Source organism: Phalaenopsis equestris, unplaced genomic scaffold (assembly GCF_001263595.1).
Source record: "Phalaenopsis equestris unplaced genomic scaffold, ASM126359v1 Scaffold000226, whole genome shotgun sequence".
Classification (NCBI taxonomy): Eukaryota; Viridiplantae; Streptophyta; class Magnoliopsida; order Asparagales; family Orchidaceae; genus Phalaenopsis; species Phalaenopsis equestris.
This window is the reverse complement of record NW_018164668.1, coordinates 1,481,186-1,496,835: the sequence shown is the minus strand read 5'-3', so window position 1 is coordinate 1,496,835 and position 15,650 is coordinate 1,481,186. Positions and strand designations below refer to the sequence as shown.

The following is a 15,650-nucleotide window of genomic DNA, read 5'->3' as shown; positions in this document are numbered from 1 at the left end:
CTGTTGAATTTTGTAGCATATTTTTATGACTATTGGCAGCATTCTATTAATAGATTAAATCAATTTTTTTTCACCTTCTATTTTCTTTTCTCTTTTTCTATATTTGAATTTAATAAATTCAATTGCAAGTCAGATTTAAGAAATTATTCCTTCATTTGCTCTAGCTCCATTTAAGCTCTTGATATTCATTAGACTTATCGGATTTAATAAATCCTAGTTGACGTAAATCCTTGTTGCCGCCAAACACCGCCTAGAGCTATCATCAAAGCATAATAATCAAGTTTATTAGGGATAGTCGTTAGTATACATGTTAATGACGAAGAAATATTGTCTCAGTACTACCCACGTAGAGTTACGTGCGTAGTACAATCAAATGCCGCCACGTGAAAAAGTCGGGCCCACCGACGAAATCAGGCTAAATGAATACACAAACCCGGCCCGACCGAAACCCAAACAATTTCCCGCCAGCATAAAAATATTTCATGCCTACGTACTCTTCTATTGCAGCTGAAGAAATATTTTGGTGGATGTCTCCAGGAACATTGAGATGATGGAGGAATTACACCCATCATTCAGCCTGGACTTTGAAGATCAAGTGAGTTTGTAATGATCTCTAGTTTTATGTTAGATTAGGGTTGTCCTTGTGTTTGTGGTATTGTCATTTTGTTTGGGGTGTTTATATTTATAGTTTACTGGTATAGTTCTTGGAAGGCAGCAATATTTTTGTTAATATGGTAAAATTTTTGGTGTTTTACTGCTGCGATTTTTGTGTTATTATGGTGTTAAGCTTGTTTTTGTGTTACTCTTGTATTATTCTGGTGTTACACTAGTATTACTCCAATGTTATGTTGGTTCTTGCCTTTGATTTAGTATTGTTGCTGTGGTATAATAGTTGGTTTAGCCTAATGTAAATGTTGGTGTTGATGTAGTGTTATTGGGTGTTGTTGTACAATGTTGTTATTTGTGTTATAATTATATTTTTTTTAGTTATTATGGTTGTTAAGCTTGTGTTTGTTTGGTGTTACTCTTGTGTTATTCTGGTGTTACTTTGGTATTACTCCAATGTTATATTACTTCAATGTTATGTTGGTTCTTGCCTTTGTTTTAGTATTGTTACTGTGGTATAATAGTTGCTGTGGTATAAAAGTTGGCTTAGTCTGATGTAAATATTAGTGTTGATGTAGTGTTATTGGGTGTTGTTGTTATTTGTGTTATAATGGTGTTATTTTTTGTGCTATTATGGTTTTAAGCTTGTGTTTGTTTGGTGTTACTCTTGTGTTATTCTGGTGTTACCCTGACATTACTTCAATGTTATGTTGGTACTTGCCTTTGATTTAGTACTGTTATTGTGGTATAATAGTTGGCTTAGTCTGATGTAAATGTTGGTGTTATTATGGTGTTATGTTGATGTTATCATGATGTTATGCAGTTATGTGAGCCAGCACATGTTTGCAATGAACCAATTGCAGAGAAGTTTCTAAGCAGCACTGTCCACAATGAGTAAGAATCATATGAAAGCTATCGTGCCTATGCACATCACGTAGGATTCACTGTTTGGAAGGACCATACTACCTACTGGCCGAACTCCAAGAAACTCAAGGATCAAAAGATTATATTTATGGAAAAGCTGGCTACAATAAAGAGCTTAACAGCATGGTCACAGTTAAGTTCAAAAAAGCAGACATGAGGACTGGTTGTAAGACCATAGTTCGATTTTTTGTTGATCTCGAAGGCAATTGGACAGTGACGAAATTCATTGAAAATCACAATCATCCTTTTGGCTGAAAGTGGTGATAAGCATCTTCTTTGTTCCAGCAGAAGGATAAGTGAGTTGAATGCAGATGTGTTGAGATCAATGACAGGTTCAGGGATCAGAGAAACACATGCATATAATTTCACTGCCACGGAGGTTGGTGATGTGGAGAATTTGGAATGCACTAAGAGAGATGCATTTAATTTCATTCAAAGAGAAAGAAGAAAAAGAATTGAACAGGGAGATGTCAATGCTTTAATACAATTGTTCATGGAGAGGTAAGCAAGAGAGGCAAACTGGGGATAACATATTTTCTTGAGATTTCCAAATAGATGAGTATGGTAGGTTAACAAGAATTTTTTTAGTGATGGGTTATCCAAGCTGGATTATGATTGCATTGGGGATGTGATAATTTTTTATACAAGCTATAAATTAAATAAATATAACTTATGTTGCGCTCCGTTTGTGGGGGTTAACCATCACTGGCAAAACGTATTTTTGGAGTTGGATTTTTGTTTGATGAGACTACTGAATCATTCATGTGGCTATTTAAATTATTCATTCGAATAATGAGAGACAAACATCTCATAACAATCTTTACCAATTAGGATCAAGCAATGACAAAATCCATTGCAGAATGTCTCCCACAAACATGTCACAGATTATGTCAACGGCATATCTACAAGAAACTATCTTCCAAAGTATACTGTGGAGTGCGTGCTAAGAGCGTCTGTGGTCTTCTTTATAAATGCTTGAGTAAGTGTGATTCTGATGAGGAGTTTGAAGAAACTTGTTCTTTAATGATTGAGGCGGGAGAACTACAAAGCAATGTCTAGTTAGATGAAATATACCATATAAGACATAAATGGTCAACAACATTTAATAAGGATATATTCAGTATGAGAATCTTATCAACGCAGAGAAGTGAGTCGACCAATAATATCTGTCATGGTGTTGCAAAGCCTAGTAGCTCTCTCACGGATTATTTTATCGGTCTTGAAACCATAATGAAATCGTGGCGCCGGAACGAGAGAAAGATGAAGATTTGATGAAGATTTCAAATGCGGTCAGTCCGTCACAACGCCCATGGTTAAAATCAATTTTGTGCTGAGGCAAGCTGCCTCATTCTATACAAGGAAGCTTACTCAATGTTTGAACAAGAGCTATTGAACGGCTTATGTGGGCTTACAGCTGAATTATCAGTGGAGAGTGAGGCTAAATATTTGTAATAAGATTGGATGATGAGGGGACAAGGTAACCCTGGACTGTGTTAGTTGACAAAGTTACTTGTGAGGTTACATGTACTTGCAAAAAAATTGAGATGATGGGTCTGTTGTGCTCCCATGCACTATTTGTTCTCGGTGTAGCCAAAACAAAGGTGATTTCGGAGAAGTATTTCTTGTTACGGTGGTCCATCAATGCTAAAAAGAACATGTATCACAAGTTTGGTTGCAGAAATCTAAAAGACTCCATGTTGAATAATATTTCTTCAAGTGCCCTTCTACTCATGTCATGCTCTCAGAAATTTGCATATCAACTCATTTAAAAAAAAATTTAAATGAGGCGTGTTTGTGAGACACGTTTAAAAAATTATCTGAAGATATTGACGATGCACTAGCAGGGAGGACGACCGAAGTAAATAAAAGAAGAAAGAAGAAAAAATTTACAAATATAGAATGCAATGTGAACGACCCTGCAAAAATGAGGCCAAAAGGAGTATCTACATCTAGGTTAAAAGAATATTGGGAGAAAAATAAGAAAGCCAAAAGTACAAATTTGTTGATTTATTATTTCTTTCATTTCATGTATAGTGCATTCTCCTAACTTTAACCATTGCATTCAGGAAAGAAGCAAGAAGCAGCAACTAGCCGTGAAGCTGTTAATGCATTTGAGGAATGTTTGACAGATTGTCTGGCCCAGGTATGTTGCCAAAATTCAGTATCACTTGACTGCCTTTTATATAAAATAATTCACTCATATTGAATTTGGTATTACTCCCCTATTGCAGGAATACTATGCACCGCAACTAACTAAAACATACACTGCATACACTAAACATACACTGGACTGTTGATGGATTCCATAAGTTATAGATTGATTGAAATTGTACATGTTGGTATACTGTAACATCTTTAAACATTGTAAGAAAGAAGTAATTGGTGGTTTATGATATACTCTTTGTTCAAATATTTATGTGTTAAGATTAGTAAAATGTGGATAAATTGATTATCATATAAATATCAACTATATAACACGTGTATAACACGTGGATAACACGTGAATAACACGTGATTAATACATGAATAACACATGTGATTGCATTACTGCTTTACTCCGCTGTGTTACCGCATTATACCGTTGTGTTGCCGTGTTACTCTGTTACTCTGTTGTTTGCGTTACCGATGTACCAATGGAATATTCTGAGTGTATTATTGCGTTACTCCGCTATTTGTGTTACCGCCGATTTAATTGTTGTTACTCCGCAGTTCAATGCGTTACTCCGCGTACTGTGCTGTGTTACGCGACAAATATTCCCTGTGTTACCGCTGATTAAATCGGTGTTACTCCAACGATCGCCGAGTTATTCCGCGGTATGATGTAGTTAATATCGAAATTTTTTTTTATTTTGACGCAAAATTTTTTATCTTTCTGTAAAGTAAATTTTAGAGGAGAAAGAATCCAGGATAAGAAATTTTTTTATATTTATTTAAAATAACATTTTGAAATGTCAAAAACATTTTTTCACAAAAAATTCAAGATAAGATTTTTCTATTAATAGGGATTAATAAAAGCATCAGAAAGATATTATCCTAAAAGTCTAATTTAATTCATAATCCTTGAGGGATATACAAATATACATAGTATCAAATTGTAAGTGTATCAAATATATAATGTACGAAACTATAAAACTGTTTATAACTGAGGACTATAAAAATATATAAAGTATATAGAAGAAAATTTACTATGAAGTCCTCGACAAGATGCAAATGTCATATACAAATTCAGCTCTAATCCTGCCAATCCATATGCTCACTCCAGTGGACTTCTTTGATCTGCACTAATGTTTCCTAGTACTTGCAGAAGAACATGTCGCAATCAAAACTATTCCCTTGAGAGGGTACATTCTTAACAATTGATAGTGACTATTTATGGATTTTAGCTGTAAATACATCGGCGACATCTCTAGCAAACATTTTAACTTGCATAGTTGAAGCAGTATGGTGTTACTTTTCGAGTGTTATTGTGTTACTCTTAATTGAGTTGAATATACGTACAACGTCCTTAGCGTCAGTCTCATGCATCTGTTAGGTAGTGAGTCGTATATTCTCCATTTTCTTAGCGTGAGATCTCCAACTAACAAAATTCAATGCTGATTATGAATAATTGGGAAAAAAATGGTTTTTGTATCTTTAACGGCTTCCTTGGTGATATGTTTCACAAAGGGTTTGCTACCATATGTCTTATGCATCTGCATAAAATTATTACTTTAACTGTGCAATAAATATATGACTTAAACTCGTATGAATAAATTTAAGTTATTCAACATACCCCATACATCGGCGAAACATACAGGTAAGGTCGGTATAACTTAGGTTTCCTTAAGGTTCTTTCGCGCAATAAGATAACAAATAGATCAACGTGTTTGTCTCCAAACCACTTATTTAATAGTACATCTTTGAGGGTCGATCGGTAAAATAAAATCTCGCCTCTGTTAATTATAACATCACTACTGCATTGATAAGAAAGAGATTTTTTGTTAATTAAATATAACACAACTGCGTAACATTAAAACAGTGGTAGGCATTTACATACCGTCCATTATATCTGGCAAGACACTGATCTATTTCTTCATGCATTTCAATTGGTATCAATGATCTACCATGATACTCAAGAATTGAAGCCGTAGGATGGAGCTACAAAGGAAAACAATTCATTTTAACTAAAATAAGAACATATAAGATATAGTTCAAAGTAGATAGACCTATTTTTTATTACAACTATAGCATATTCGTCTCCATTAGAATTGTGGCTCTGACTCGAGATTTGTTCAAAACCAGTTGGTTATGTGTTTTCTTCATCTAAACTGAATTTAGTATCTACATTTTCATCTGGAACTTTGGCTTCTTGGGATTCACCCTTTTATACATCATTATTTACAGCGGATTAGAAAACATAATAGGAAGGTTTATCATATCGTACAAAATAGAATGTCCTACTCACCGAATGAGACAAAGATTCGAGAACACCATTTATTGCTCGTTCTACTTCTTCGGGGTCTTCATGGATTGCCTCATCCCCCAAATCTGCATCTTGTGCTTCTTTTATTATTTCTTCGGCTTCTTGGGCCTGCCCGGGATCATTTGTATGTACAGGATTAGCAACATCCACATTATCCTGTGTAGGATCAACAACATCCACATTTCCCTATGCAGGATGTTGCACAATACCATCGCTTATTCTACGTCTTCTTTTGAACTGGTATTGAGATACAGGGGGTCCACTGTCCTCTTCCTTCCACTGCTGCTGGACTTCTTTCTTTGTAGATGGGTTTGACTTGTATCCAACATTGTTCTCTCAACCACCTTATCAGTCTTAGTTTCAAATAATGTTTGTACCATACCTGTGAGGGTGGATAATATTTCTACCACAGTATTCATCTGTTTTTTTCATGTCAGTCACTATATATTATATATTTAAGCTGATTTGTTCCTAAGATTTCAGCATCTCAAATAGTACTCTGAAATCAGCACTCCCTGTCGTATATTTAGCTACTAGGTAATATCACTAGAAATAATTGTACCATTGGCATACGATCTAGGTGAAGATGGTCCTGCCGTAGTTTCATGGTGTGGAAGTGGCTTTACAGGACTGGGTGGTCCCTGATCTGGATTTACGAACAACTAGACTTCATCGTCTCTCAAATCTAAGAAGTTGTTATTAACCTACAATAAAAATGTAAATGTCAAAACAAATGTAGGCATTCTTAAAAAGCTATTAAATAAAGATGTCAATAACCTACAATAAAAATGAAAATGACAGAATTTTTTATTGTATTAAATGATTTACATGATCGAGTCTCTTGAAGGCTTTATGAATCTCTTGAGAACTCCACCCATGATTGGTTGGTCACCTCAGAATGCGAAAGTTTAGCGTCAGGTGCAGCAGGAGTTAACAGGGACGTGTGCTCGTAAAACCATAGTTGAGGATGTCAAACACCATAAATATGTATGTAAAAGTAAATACAACAAAACAAAACTTCAGAAGAAAAATGTTTTAATGTAAAAAACAAATATTTACCGTTAAAAGAAATACAAATCCTTGAATGAAGCCTATTGGCTTACTCTGCCTTAATTTGATGGAGGCGGTTCTCACTTGATCGATGATCATTTCATATATGGTAGCAAGCCAGTTAAAGGAAGGATAAGCTTGTACATTTATAACAAAAGAAGATAGCTCTGCAAGCACATGAAAATTACTTGAAGAAAAAATAGGTTAGTATGAATTTCAAATACAACTGCTCAAATGGAGGGGTGAAAGCTCCTTCTGCAAAAAAGTTTGTCAGTTGGCTCTTTATTTGTCTAGCATCCACATTTGATAGGGGACCTTTCTTCCATGAAGTAGACTCTCCTCTGTTTGGCATGCCTATCAGCAAAGCTACGTGGTCAACATGTAATTTAACCTCTTTTCCACCCATTTTGAATACCCTTCTCTCATTATCCCAACATCTCAGAATATGTAAAGTCATGACATTGTCCTAGGGATATAAGGGCTTGTCAAAGAAATTGAACACCCTCATTTCCTTTAAAATATTAATAGTCTCCTCTGAAATGAGATCTCTAATTGCATTCAAGGCACCTCTCACTGCAGATGGATAATATCTACAGTTGAAAGTCTTTGCACTCATAATCCTGCAAATTGAAGAAACATTAACACATTATTAGTACCCATATGGAGCTGCATTTTAAATGTTATTTATGTGTTATTCATGTGATATGAAGGTGACCACGAGGTGTTACTCTTGTTTACACATCAATGACACATCAATAAAATCTCCATAACATAATAATAATAATTCAACATAAGTTACTCTTTTGTCATTGGTGTTATCACATGAATAATACATCAACAATACATCAGTAACACAGGAATAACACATCAATTTCACATCATTAACACATTAGTAAAACATAAATAACACATCTAATACACTTCAATAATAATCACAAGTGTAGTAGAGATGTTATAACAGTAGCATAACACATTAAAAGATGTAACACATCAATAACACAGAAATAACACATGCATAACACATGAATAACACCGGAATAACACATGAATAACACACCAATAATACACGAATAACATAACAAAATTGTTTCATAAAGATACATGTTTCATAGAGATGTTATACAAGACATTCAAAATATATGTTATTGATGTATTACTAGTGTGTTGCTTGTGTGCTATTGATGTGGTATTGTTGTTTTATTGATGTGTTACTGATGTGTTGCTTGTGTGCTATTGATGTGATATTATTGTGCTATTCATGTTTAGGGTTAAGTTGCATACCGTGATTTTAACGAACGACTAGACGCCATGGTCACCTTCCCTTGCGTGTCGGAGAATGCCTAGGGTTTCACAAACAAAGGAAGTAGCGTTTCACCAAGGAAGACGAAATGGATGTTGGACCTCAAACCTCGTAATAGTGCGGAGAAAATAAAAAGGTTTTTTTAGGAGGGTTTGAGTTTAGGGTTGGGCCGGTTCGCGAATTATAGGAAATTTATTTTTCTGTGCTTTAATAGGCGGGCCCGACTTTTCCACAGGGCTGCATTTGATTGGCTACGCACGTAGCTCTACGTGCGCATTACTGAGGCAATATTTCTTCGTTAATGACAGGCATGTTGACCTCTATATCGACCTCGTGTGATAAGTCGGTTAAAGGCAACAAGACCAAAGAGAATAAATAGACTTTGTTTGAAGAGGTAAATATGCTTCATTTATTCAACACAAAATGTAATGTTTCGTTTGACTATTTAATTTTTCGAATTATTTTTCTAATAACAACGGTATTTCAAGGACATTTCTTTTCATTCTTAATCACAAATCGAAAATAGCAGTTTTTAAAAGAGCTTTTCTTGACGGTAAGTATCGTCAAATGAGCCCCTAAGTGTGACATCGACAATTAAACATGAAATTGCTTTGCATGTCGTAGAATCAGCCTAAATGATGTCTATTCGTAAAACGGACTATTCTAACATGTTGAATGGCAAACTTATATGAGAAGAATTTGTTTATTGTCAAAAGAAGCAAATAAAATTGAATCGAAGGGTTCTCACTGCGATGTGTGCAATTTGAACTCAAATCGTTTTGAACTTGATTGAATTTACTCAAACGACTTGCAATCATAAAATGGACTGCGTGAGCTCGTCCGAAACATAAACTTTGCTTAGGAAGGACATTTGAATATGTTTGCAAATTATTGACACAAATTTTGAGGCATGAGTATATGTATTTCACGATAGATCCACTTAAATCCAACTAAACACAAAAAAAATCCAATGTTCCGTTACATTAAATTTTCTCCCATTCCGTCTCTTTTATGATCTAAATTTAATTACGGGGCAGATTTATTATGGTGATACTTGCAAGCTCCTCAGCCGCACACTTAATTTGATATATTCAAATTTATTGGATTTGATAAATCATATTTAAAGTAAATCTAAGTTTAAGCCAAACGACGCATTAGTGTAGTTTTATCCTTACCGTTTTTGCTTAAGATTAAAATGTATATATGCAAGCATGAGCATGTTTTTGTATATAGATATATAAGCAAAAAAAAAAAAAAAAAAAAAAATAAAAGTGTACAAATTGTCATAAAACTCAAATTCAGTGAGAACCTAGAATTCAATTAATATAATTTTTAAATCATATCTTAAAGTCAACGTAAAAGAGGGTGAAATATACGTAAAAGAGGGTGAAATATTTAGATAGTGTATTATCTACTATCTCATCCACCTTCTAAAAATTTGACTTAGAACCTCACAATAAACTCTCTCTCATCCACTTTTTTTTTCTTTTTGAGGTAACCCTGCGGAATTCAGATTTCTGATGCTCAGGGAGCATTAGTAATTTTTGTATGATATACATTGATGTTGGTCTTAGTGTTAAAAGCAGATGTTGGCATAATATTGATGATAAGTGTAGGGGCCGCTAGCAATGATGGGAGTAAGCATTATTGGCAATAACAAGAATCAATCATGTTAGTGATGATGAGCATCAAAATTGTTGTTGATTGGTGAGCATTAGTGTTCTTGGTGATGGTGGAGGTCTATATGTTGGCTTAATAGCACATTAATCTTGGTGGGTGATAGGTAGATATATGGATTATCTTTTTTAGAATATGTCACATGTTAGTGATGAAGAGCATCAAAATTGTTGTTGATTGGTGAGCATTAGACGCTGGTATGTTGGCTTAATAGCGCATTAATCTTGGTGGGTGATAGGTAGATATATGGATTACCTTTTTTAGAATATTTCACATGTTTCATCTTAACCTCCTCCAATCTGTAAGAAAATTGTTTATTCATAGATTTCCAAGCAAAGACATTCTTGTCATACTAAAAATAAAAACTTTTAATTGAATAGTTCATGTTAATCTTCCTTATTTTTTACCAATTTTAATATTTTCAGGATATTAAAATTAAGTGATCAGAATCAAACTTATTTTATAGAGATTGTCATTTCACCTATAAGAATCCACGATTTGGAGAAAATTTGGTGCCTCAAATAATTTCTTAAGGTTTCTAACTAAATTTAAAGTGTTTGACTTAAGTCTACTTAGACTCGAATCAAGAGGCTTAAGACATATTTGAATTTATCTCATCTAATTTTTCATTTTGTGACCTCTTAATAAGTGCACAATTTAAAAATATTTGAAAGAATTTTGAGAAAAGCCTCTATCTTTCCTCATAATGCTATAAGAATTCTCTTTTCTTAAGAGGCTTGAGAGAACTTTATTTTAATCTTGACTAAATTTTGTCATTGTATAATAATTTGCATTTATACCCCTTTTCAGAAAATTTTAGACATGAGATGAATTCATTTTGATTTTAGATCACTTTTAGTTTTGAATATCTTAATGCTTAAATTACGATGTTCTTGAAGTTGAAATAATTTTTTGAGTCAAACATACAAAAAAAAAATGAAATCCTTTTGTTTATTTGAAGAATCTTCAACTATCTTCATCAATTTCTTATGCCATAATATTATTTGTTAGATGGAAAAAAAAATTCAAGAAAATAAATTTTATTAAATTTTCCCTTTTACTGAAACCAAACAGACACAGTTCCTTCGATAATAACTTCCCCACAATAACTTTCCATGTAGATGTATTGTTGCACAGCTACTTCTTCAACGACTGCAGTTTCCCAAAATGGACCATAAATGCACAATTGCCATCAGAACCATTTAGGATTTTTATTTCAAGAATAGCAGTAGCACAACTGATGCACAATTGAACAAACCAAACAGATACAGAGTTTCACTAACAACTTCCCCACAACAGATTGCTCTATAGTTGTGTTGTTGCACAACTTCCTCTATAGTTGTGTTGTTGCTTCCTCTATAGTTATCTTCAAATTGTTGCAGTTGCCCAAAACACATTATTGATGACAGTTGTGCCTTAGAGGATGTTTTGTTTTTTGTACTAGAGTGTGACTATATGCATGGGTCATCAAGGTGTGGCATATAATGAATTCTTTATTGATGTCAAAAGAATTTTCTATAGTTGTGTTGTTGCAACATCTTCCTCTATAGTTATCTTCCAATGGTTGCAGTTGCCCAAAACACATTACCGATGGCAGTTGTGAGAGGATGTTTTTCTTTTATTTTTTTTATTTTGTACTAGAGTGTGATTGTATGCATGGGTCCTCAAGGTGTGGCATATACTGAATTCTTTATTGATGTCAAAAGAATAGCAAGGACCATAGCTAGGTTAATTTAGTTCGGGCCCGTATTGCATATGTCAAATATCTCAAACTTGGAAATTTCTAGTCTAAGGAAAATTTTTGATAAAGTTGCTTAGTTAGGTTAGTAACTTCAATACTTTAAACAATAGAGGGTGAGTTGTAAAGACTTCTGATAAAGTTGCTTAGTTGTGTTAGTAACTTCAATATATTAAGCACAAGAGAATGAGTTGTAAAGATATCTCATAGAGTTGCTTACTAGAGAATGAGTTGAATTCCTTATAGATGTCAAAAAATAGCAAAGACTATGCTAGGTTAATTCAGGTTGGGCCCGTATTGCATATGTCAAATATCCAAAACGTGGAAATTTCTAATCTTAGCAAAAATTTTGATAAAGTTGCTTAGTTAGGTTAGTAACTTCAATATTTTAAATAGTAGAAAGTTGCTTAGTTGTGTTAGTAACTTCAATATATTAAGCACTAGAGAATGAGTTGTAAAGATATCTGATTGAGTTGCTTACTTGAGTTTGCAACTTCAATATATTGGGCTCTAGATACCGAGTTCATTGTTAGACCGATGATTTGTCAAACTGAATTAAGGCTTACATGATAACTCAATTAACCCAACCTGAATAAATATGTGTGTATGGGGGAGAGTCTCGTGTCTTTCATTTGTGGAAAATTCAAACTAGTTCATACACAATCAAGTGACTGTATAGCAAAAAAATTGTATACTTTTTTTTGGAAAGAGTAAATTTCTAAAAATAAATTGATTCATAATGGAACAAAATAAGTTCTTATGATACAAATTTTCATACATTCCATTCAATTAAAAGCTAAAGATCACAATGTATATTATCAAGCCAATTGATATGTCCCATGAGGCAAACTCAACAGATAGAAGAATAGAACAAAACAACATTCCCAGATTTAGCAATTAAGTTGTTATGACACAAATTTTTCATATGCTGTATCCCAATTAAAAAAATAAAGATCCACAATGTATACTATCAAGCAAATTGATATGTACAAAAGAAACCTAGTTAACCACAATAAATACTAATAAACCAATTGTTATGTACAATGGCTGCAAGTAGCAAAAGCAAAATAAACAATCCCATGTCCAGAATTTCTATTCCACAAGTTTGCCTTCCCAAAAGAATCAATCAATGTAGGGTGGAATAATGAAGCTGGTAGTTAGCTAAAGTATAGTGTCAAACAATGGCTGCCAGAAGAATTCTTTACCTCCAAATTCTAAATCACCTTAACCTTGAAAAAAATGGCCCAGTTGAATTATCATAACACTAATATCATCCATTGATCCTCTAGAAATTGAAAGCTCCACAAGTTTCTTACAAGCAGAAAGAAGTGATGGCTTCTGAGAGTCAAGGCACAGAGGACGAGCAATGTCTATTGCTTCCTGATTATCAACCTGAAAGAGTTTAAAGAGCATGGAAATTAGCATTATTCTAGAATTATAAGTAAAAGTTCAGAGCTTAATTGAGAAGAAGTCTTCTCCCACCTTATCCCAAAGGCCATCAGAAGCAAGAATTAGGAATTCAGAATTAGATTCAATTCGAATAATTCTAGTCTCCGGATTCGGAATCACCCATTGCTTCAGATGGGAATCACCAATTCCTCTGGAGACAGCAAGGGATCCCTGCAATCTCCAGACACCTCTGTAGCAATCTACATAGCCACCCTGCATAAAGAAATAAATTTGTAAGCTTGCTTCTTATTGATCACTAAGGATTTCGACATAATGAATGGCCATAAACCATCCTAAATCTCTAAAAATAAACATGAAAATCAACTGAAAGCATTTAAAAACTCGATTTTTTTCTCTAAAAATTTGCAAGAAAACTTTTAGTGCTGGAGATAGGAGATGAATCAGAGAACTTAGTTGAAGCCTTGATAGTTACCAAAAAATTACGTGAAGTAAGAATATGGAATTGCTTCCATAGAGTAGGAGAATTAAAAGTAAAACAAAAAAAAAAACGCACAAACGTCAGCTGAAAGTGTTAAAAACTCAATATTTTCTGACCATTTGTAAGAAAACTTCATTCAATGCGAGACGATTTAGAAATCTTCATAAGCATTCAAATAATAACATGAAGAGAGAATAAGAAATTAATTCCATGAAATATTATCCATCATCAAATAATAACATGAATCGAGAATAAGAAATTACTTCCATGAAATATTATCCATCATCAAAAAGTTTGAAATAACAATGTAGACTTACAAGGCTCTCAATTCTGTCCTTCTCGTCATCTCTAGATGGCCGGTGGTCAGACGTCAGGGCTTCAGCCGTCCCAGAGATACTCAGAACTGCACGACAATCACCAGCATTTGACACAATTAGCTCGCCCTTCTTCACAAAAGCTGTAACGCAGCAAGCTCCTCCTGCCACACCCTCCTTCAGGAACTCAGCATCGGTTTTCAGATACCCATTCTTTACAGCTTCTTCTACCTCCATGTCAGCTTCTCCTCCCCTCATCGTCACCTCTTCCAGTATCCGCTCACCAATCCTTCTCGAAACATATTCGGCTGCCTTTGATCCCCCGTGGCCGTCAAAAATACCGAAGAATGCCTGCAGCACACAAACCCCCATCAATCGAAAAACAGGAAGGAATAAACCAGCTATGAATTTGAAAATTAGACTCCTACCATTTGGGGATCTCCGCGTAGGTCAAGGGCAGCGCTATGCCGATCCTCCATGTCAACCCTCTTCCTTCCCCTCTTACAATAAACCGAGTACCGATCGCTCTCCTCCTCCATCTCCTGTTTCCCATCCGAACCAGGCGGTTGATCAAACCCCAAAACCCCCATAATCGGAATATCAAGCCGCGCAGGTCTCTTCCTCTTCGCAAACGTAGCAGATCCGCATGGAGACGTCGAACTAGAAGAAGCGGGAGAAACAACCGATAAATCTAATCCCGGAGAAGAACACGCCGAGTTCTCATTCTTGCATATCCGAAGCCCGCTAGGCACTCTGTGAAACCTACGGAACGGCGAAGACGACGTTGATGCCGATGCCGTCGACGGAGAACCATCGATCGCCGGCGATGATGATACGTGGTGCTGAGTAAGACTGAAACATAAGCTTTCCGGCGAGGTCTTACAGCTGAGGGACACCATTGACGGTGAAAACGCCGGAGAGCTCGAAATCGCAACGGAGCACGACATGGCGAAGGGAAACTTCTCTTTGGTTTTCGTCTACTCGAAGCCTTTGAAAAGTGGCTATTTATAGGGCACGGACTATGTTCCCTTGTTCCTCCGGAACCTTTTCCAACTTGTAAGAAAACTATTCTAGAGATCAGACAACGTCAATATTCGTGAAACTTGCTCCGCGTATGGTTTACGTTTAAATTGTACGCTGGGAGAAGTGGAACAGTTGAAGTCAAAACACAAAATAGTGTGAAGGGCGTGCGATGGAGGAGTGGAATTATATTTTTTAAAAAAAGAAAATTAGGTGAAATATTTATTTTTATCATGTGACAAATACTTTTTATGAAAGGAGCATTTACATACATACACCCAATCTATTTGTATTTATATATCTAACAAAAAAAATTATTTTTTTATTCTCTCTATACCACCTAAATCTTTTATATTACATCAAAAATATCACAATTTTTAACTTTTAAAAATTAAAATATATATTTTCATGCATAGGTAAGATGATGTATGTAAAAATTTTAGGCCATATGCATATATATATATATATATATATATATATATCAACAACAACAACAACAATATTGTCGTTGCCGGTCCCAAGTCCGGATGTGTTTAGTGGAGGGTTGCGTTAGTTATTCGACAGTCAGCGTAAAACTTGTTGAAAAAATCATTATATATATATATATAACTTTTTAAAAATTAAAATAATGATATTATGTATATGAAAATGTAAAAACAATACTTAGGCAT

The 15,650-nt window shown here is 34.6% G+C and overlaps 1 protein-coding gene across 1 annotated transcript; it reads right to left on the bottom strand.

Annotated features, from left to right (window-relative positions):
- Positions 1 to 12,690: 12,690 nt before the first annotated feature.
- Positions 12,691 to 14,920, bottom strand: LOC110023673 (probable protein phosphatase 2C 25). The gene is made up of 4 exons (XM_020723199.1): positions 14,388 to 14,920; positions 13,963 to 14,310; positions 13,240 to 13,419; positions 12,691 to 13,149 (listed from the first exon to the last, which is right to left on the bottom strand). Exons 1-4 carry the CDS (start codon positions 14,904 to 14,906, stop codon positions 12,982 to 12,984), a joined length of 1,215 nt encoding a protein of 404 aa, XP_020578858.1. The 5' UTR covers positions 14,907 to 14,920; the 3' UTR covers positions 12,691 to 12,981.
- Positions 14,921 to 15,650: the final 730 nt, after the last annotated feature.

What these genes read in the sequence shown, in the direction of transcription:
- LOC110023673 (XM_020723199.1), bottom strand. Translation starts at nt 14,906, where the DNA reads ATGTCGTGCTCCGTTGCGATTTCGAGCTCTCCGGCGTTTTCACCGTCA. An exon ending in TACGCGGAGATCCCCAAATG is followed by an intron (nt 14,311 to 14,387) that starts GTAGGAGTCTAA and finishes TGTGTGCTGCAG; the next exon opens with GCATTCTTCGGTATTTTTGA. An exon ending in AGGACAGAATTGAGAGCCTT is followed by an intron (nt 13,420 to 13,962) that starts GTAAGTCTACAT and finishes TTCTTTATGCAG; the next exon opens with GGTGGCTATGTAGATTGCTA.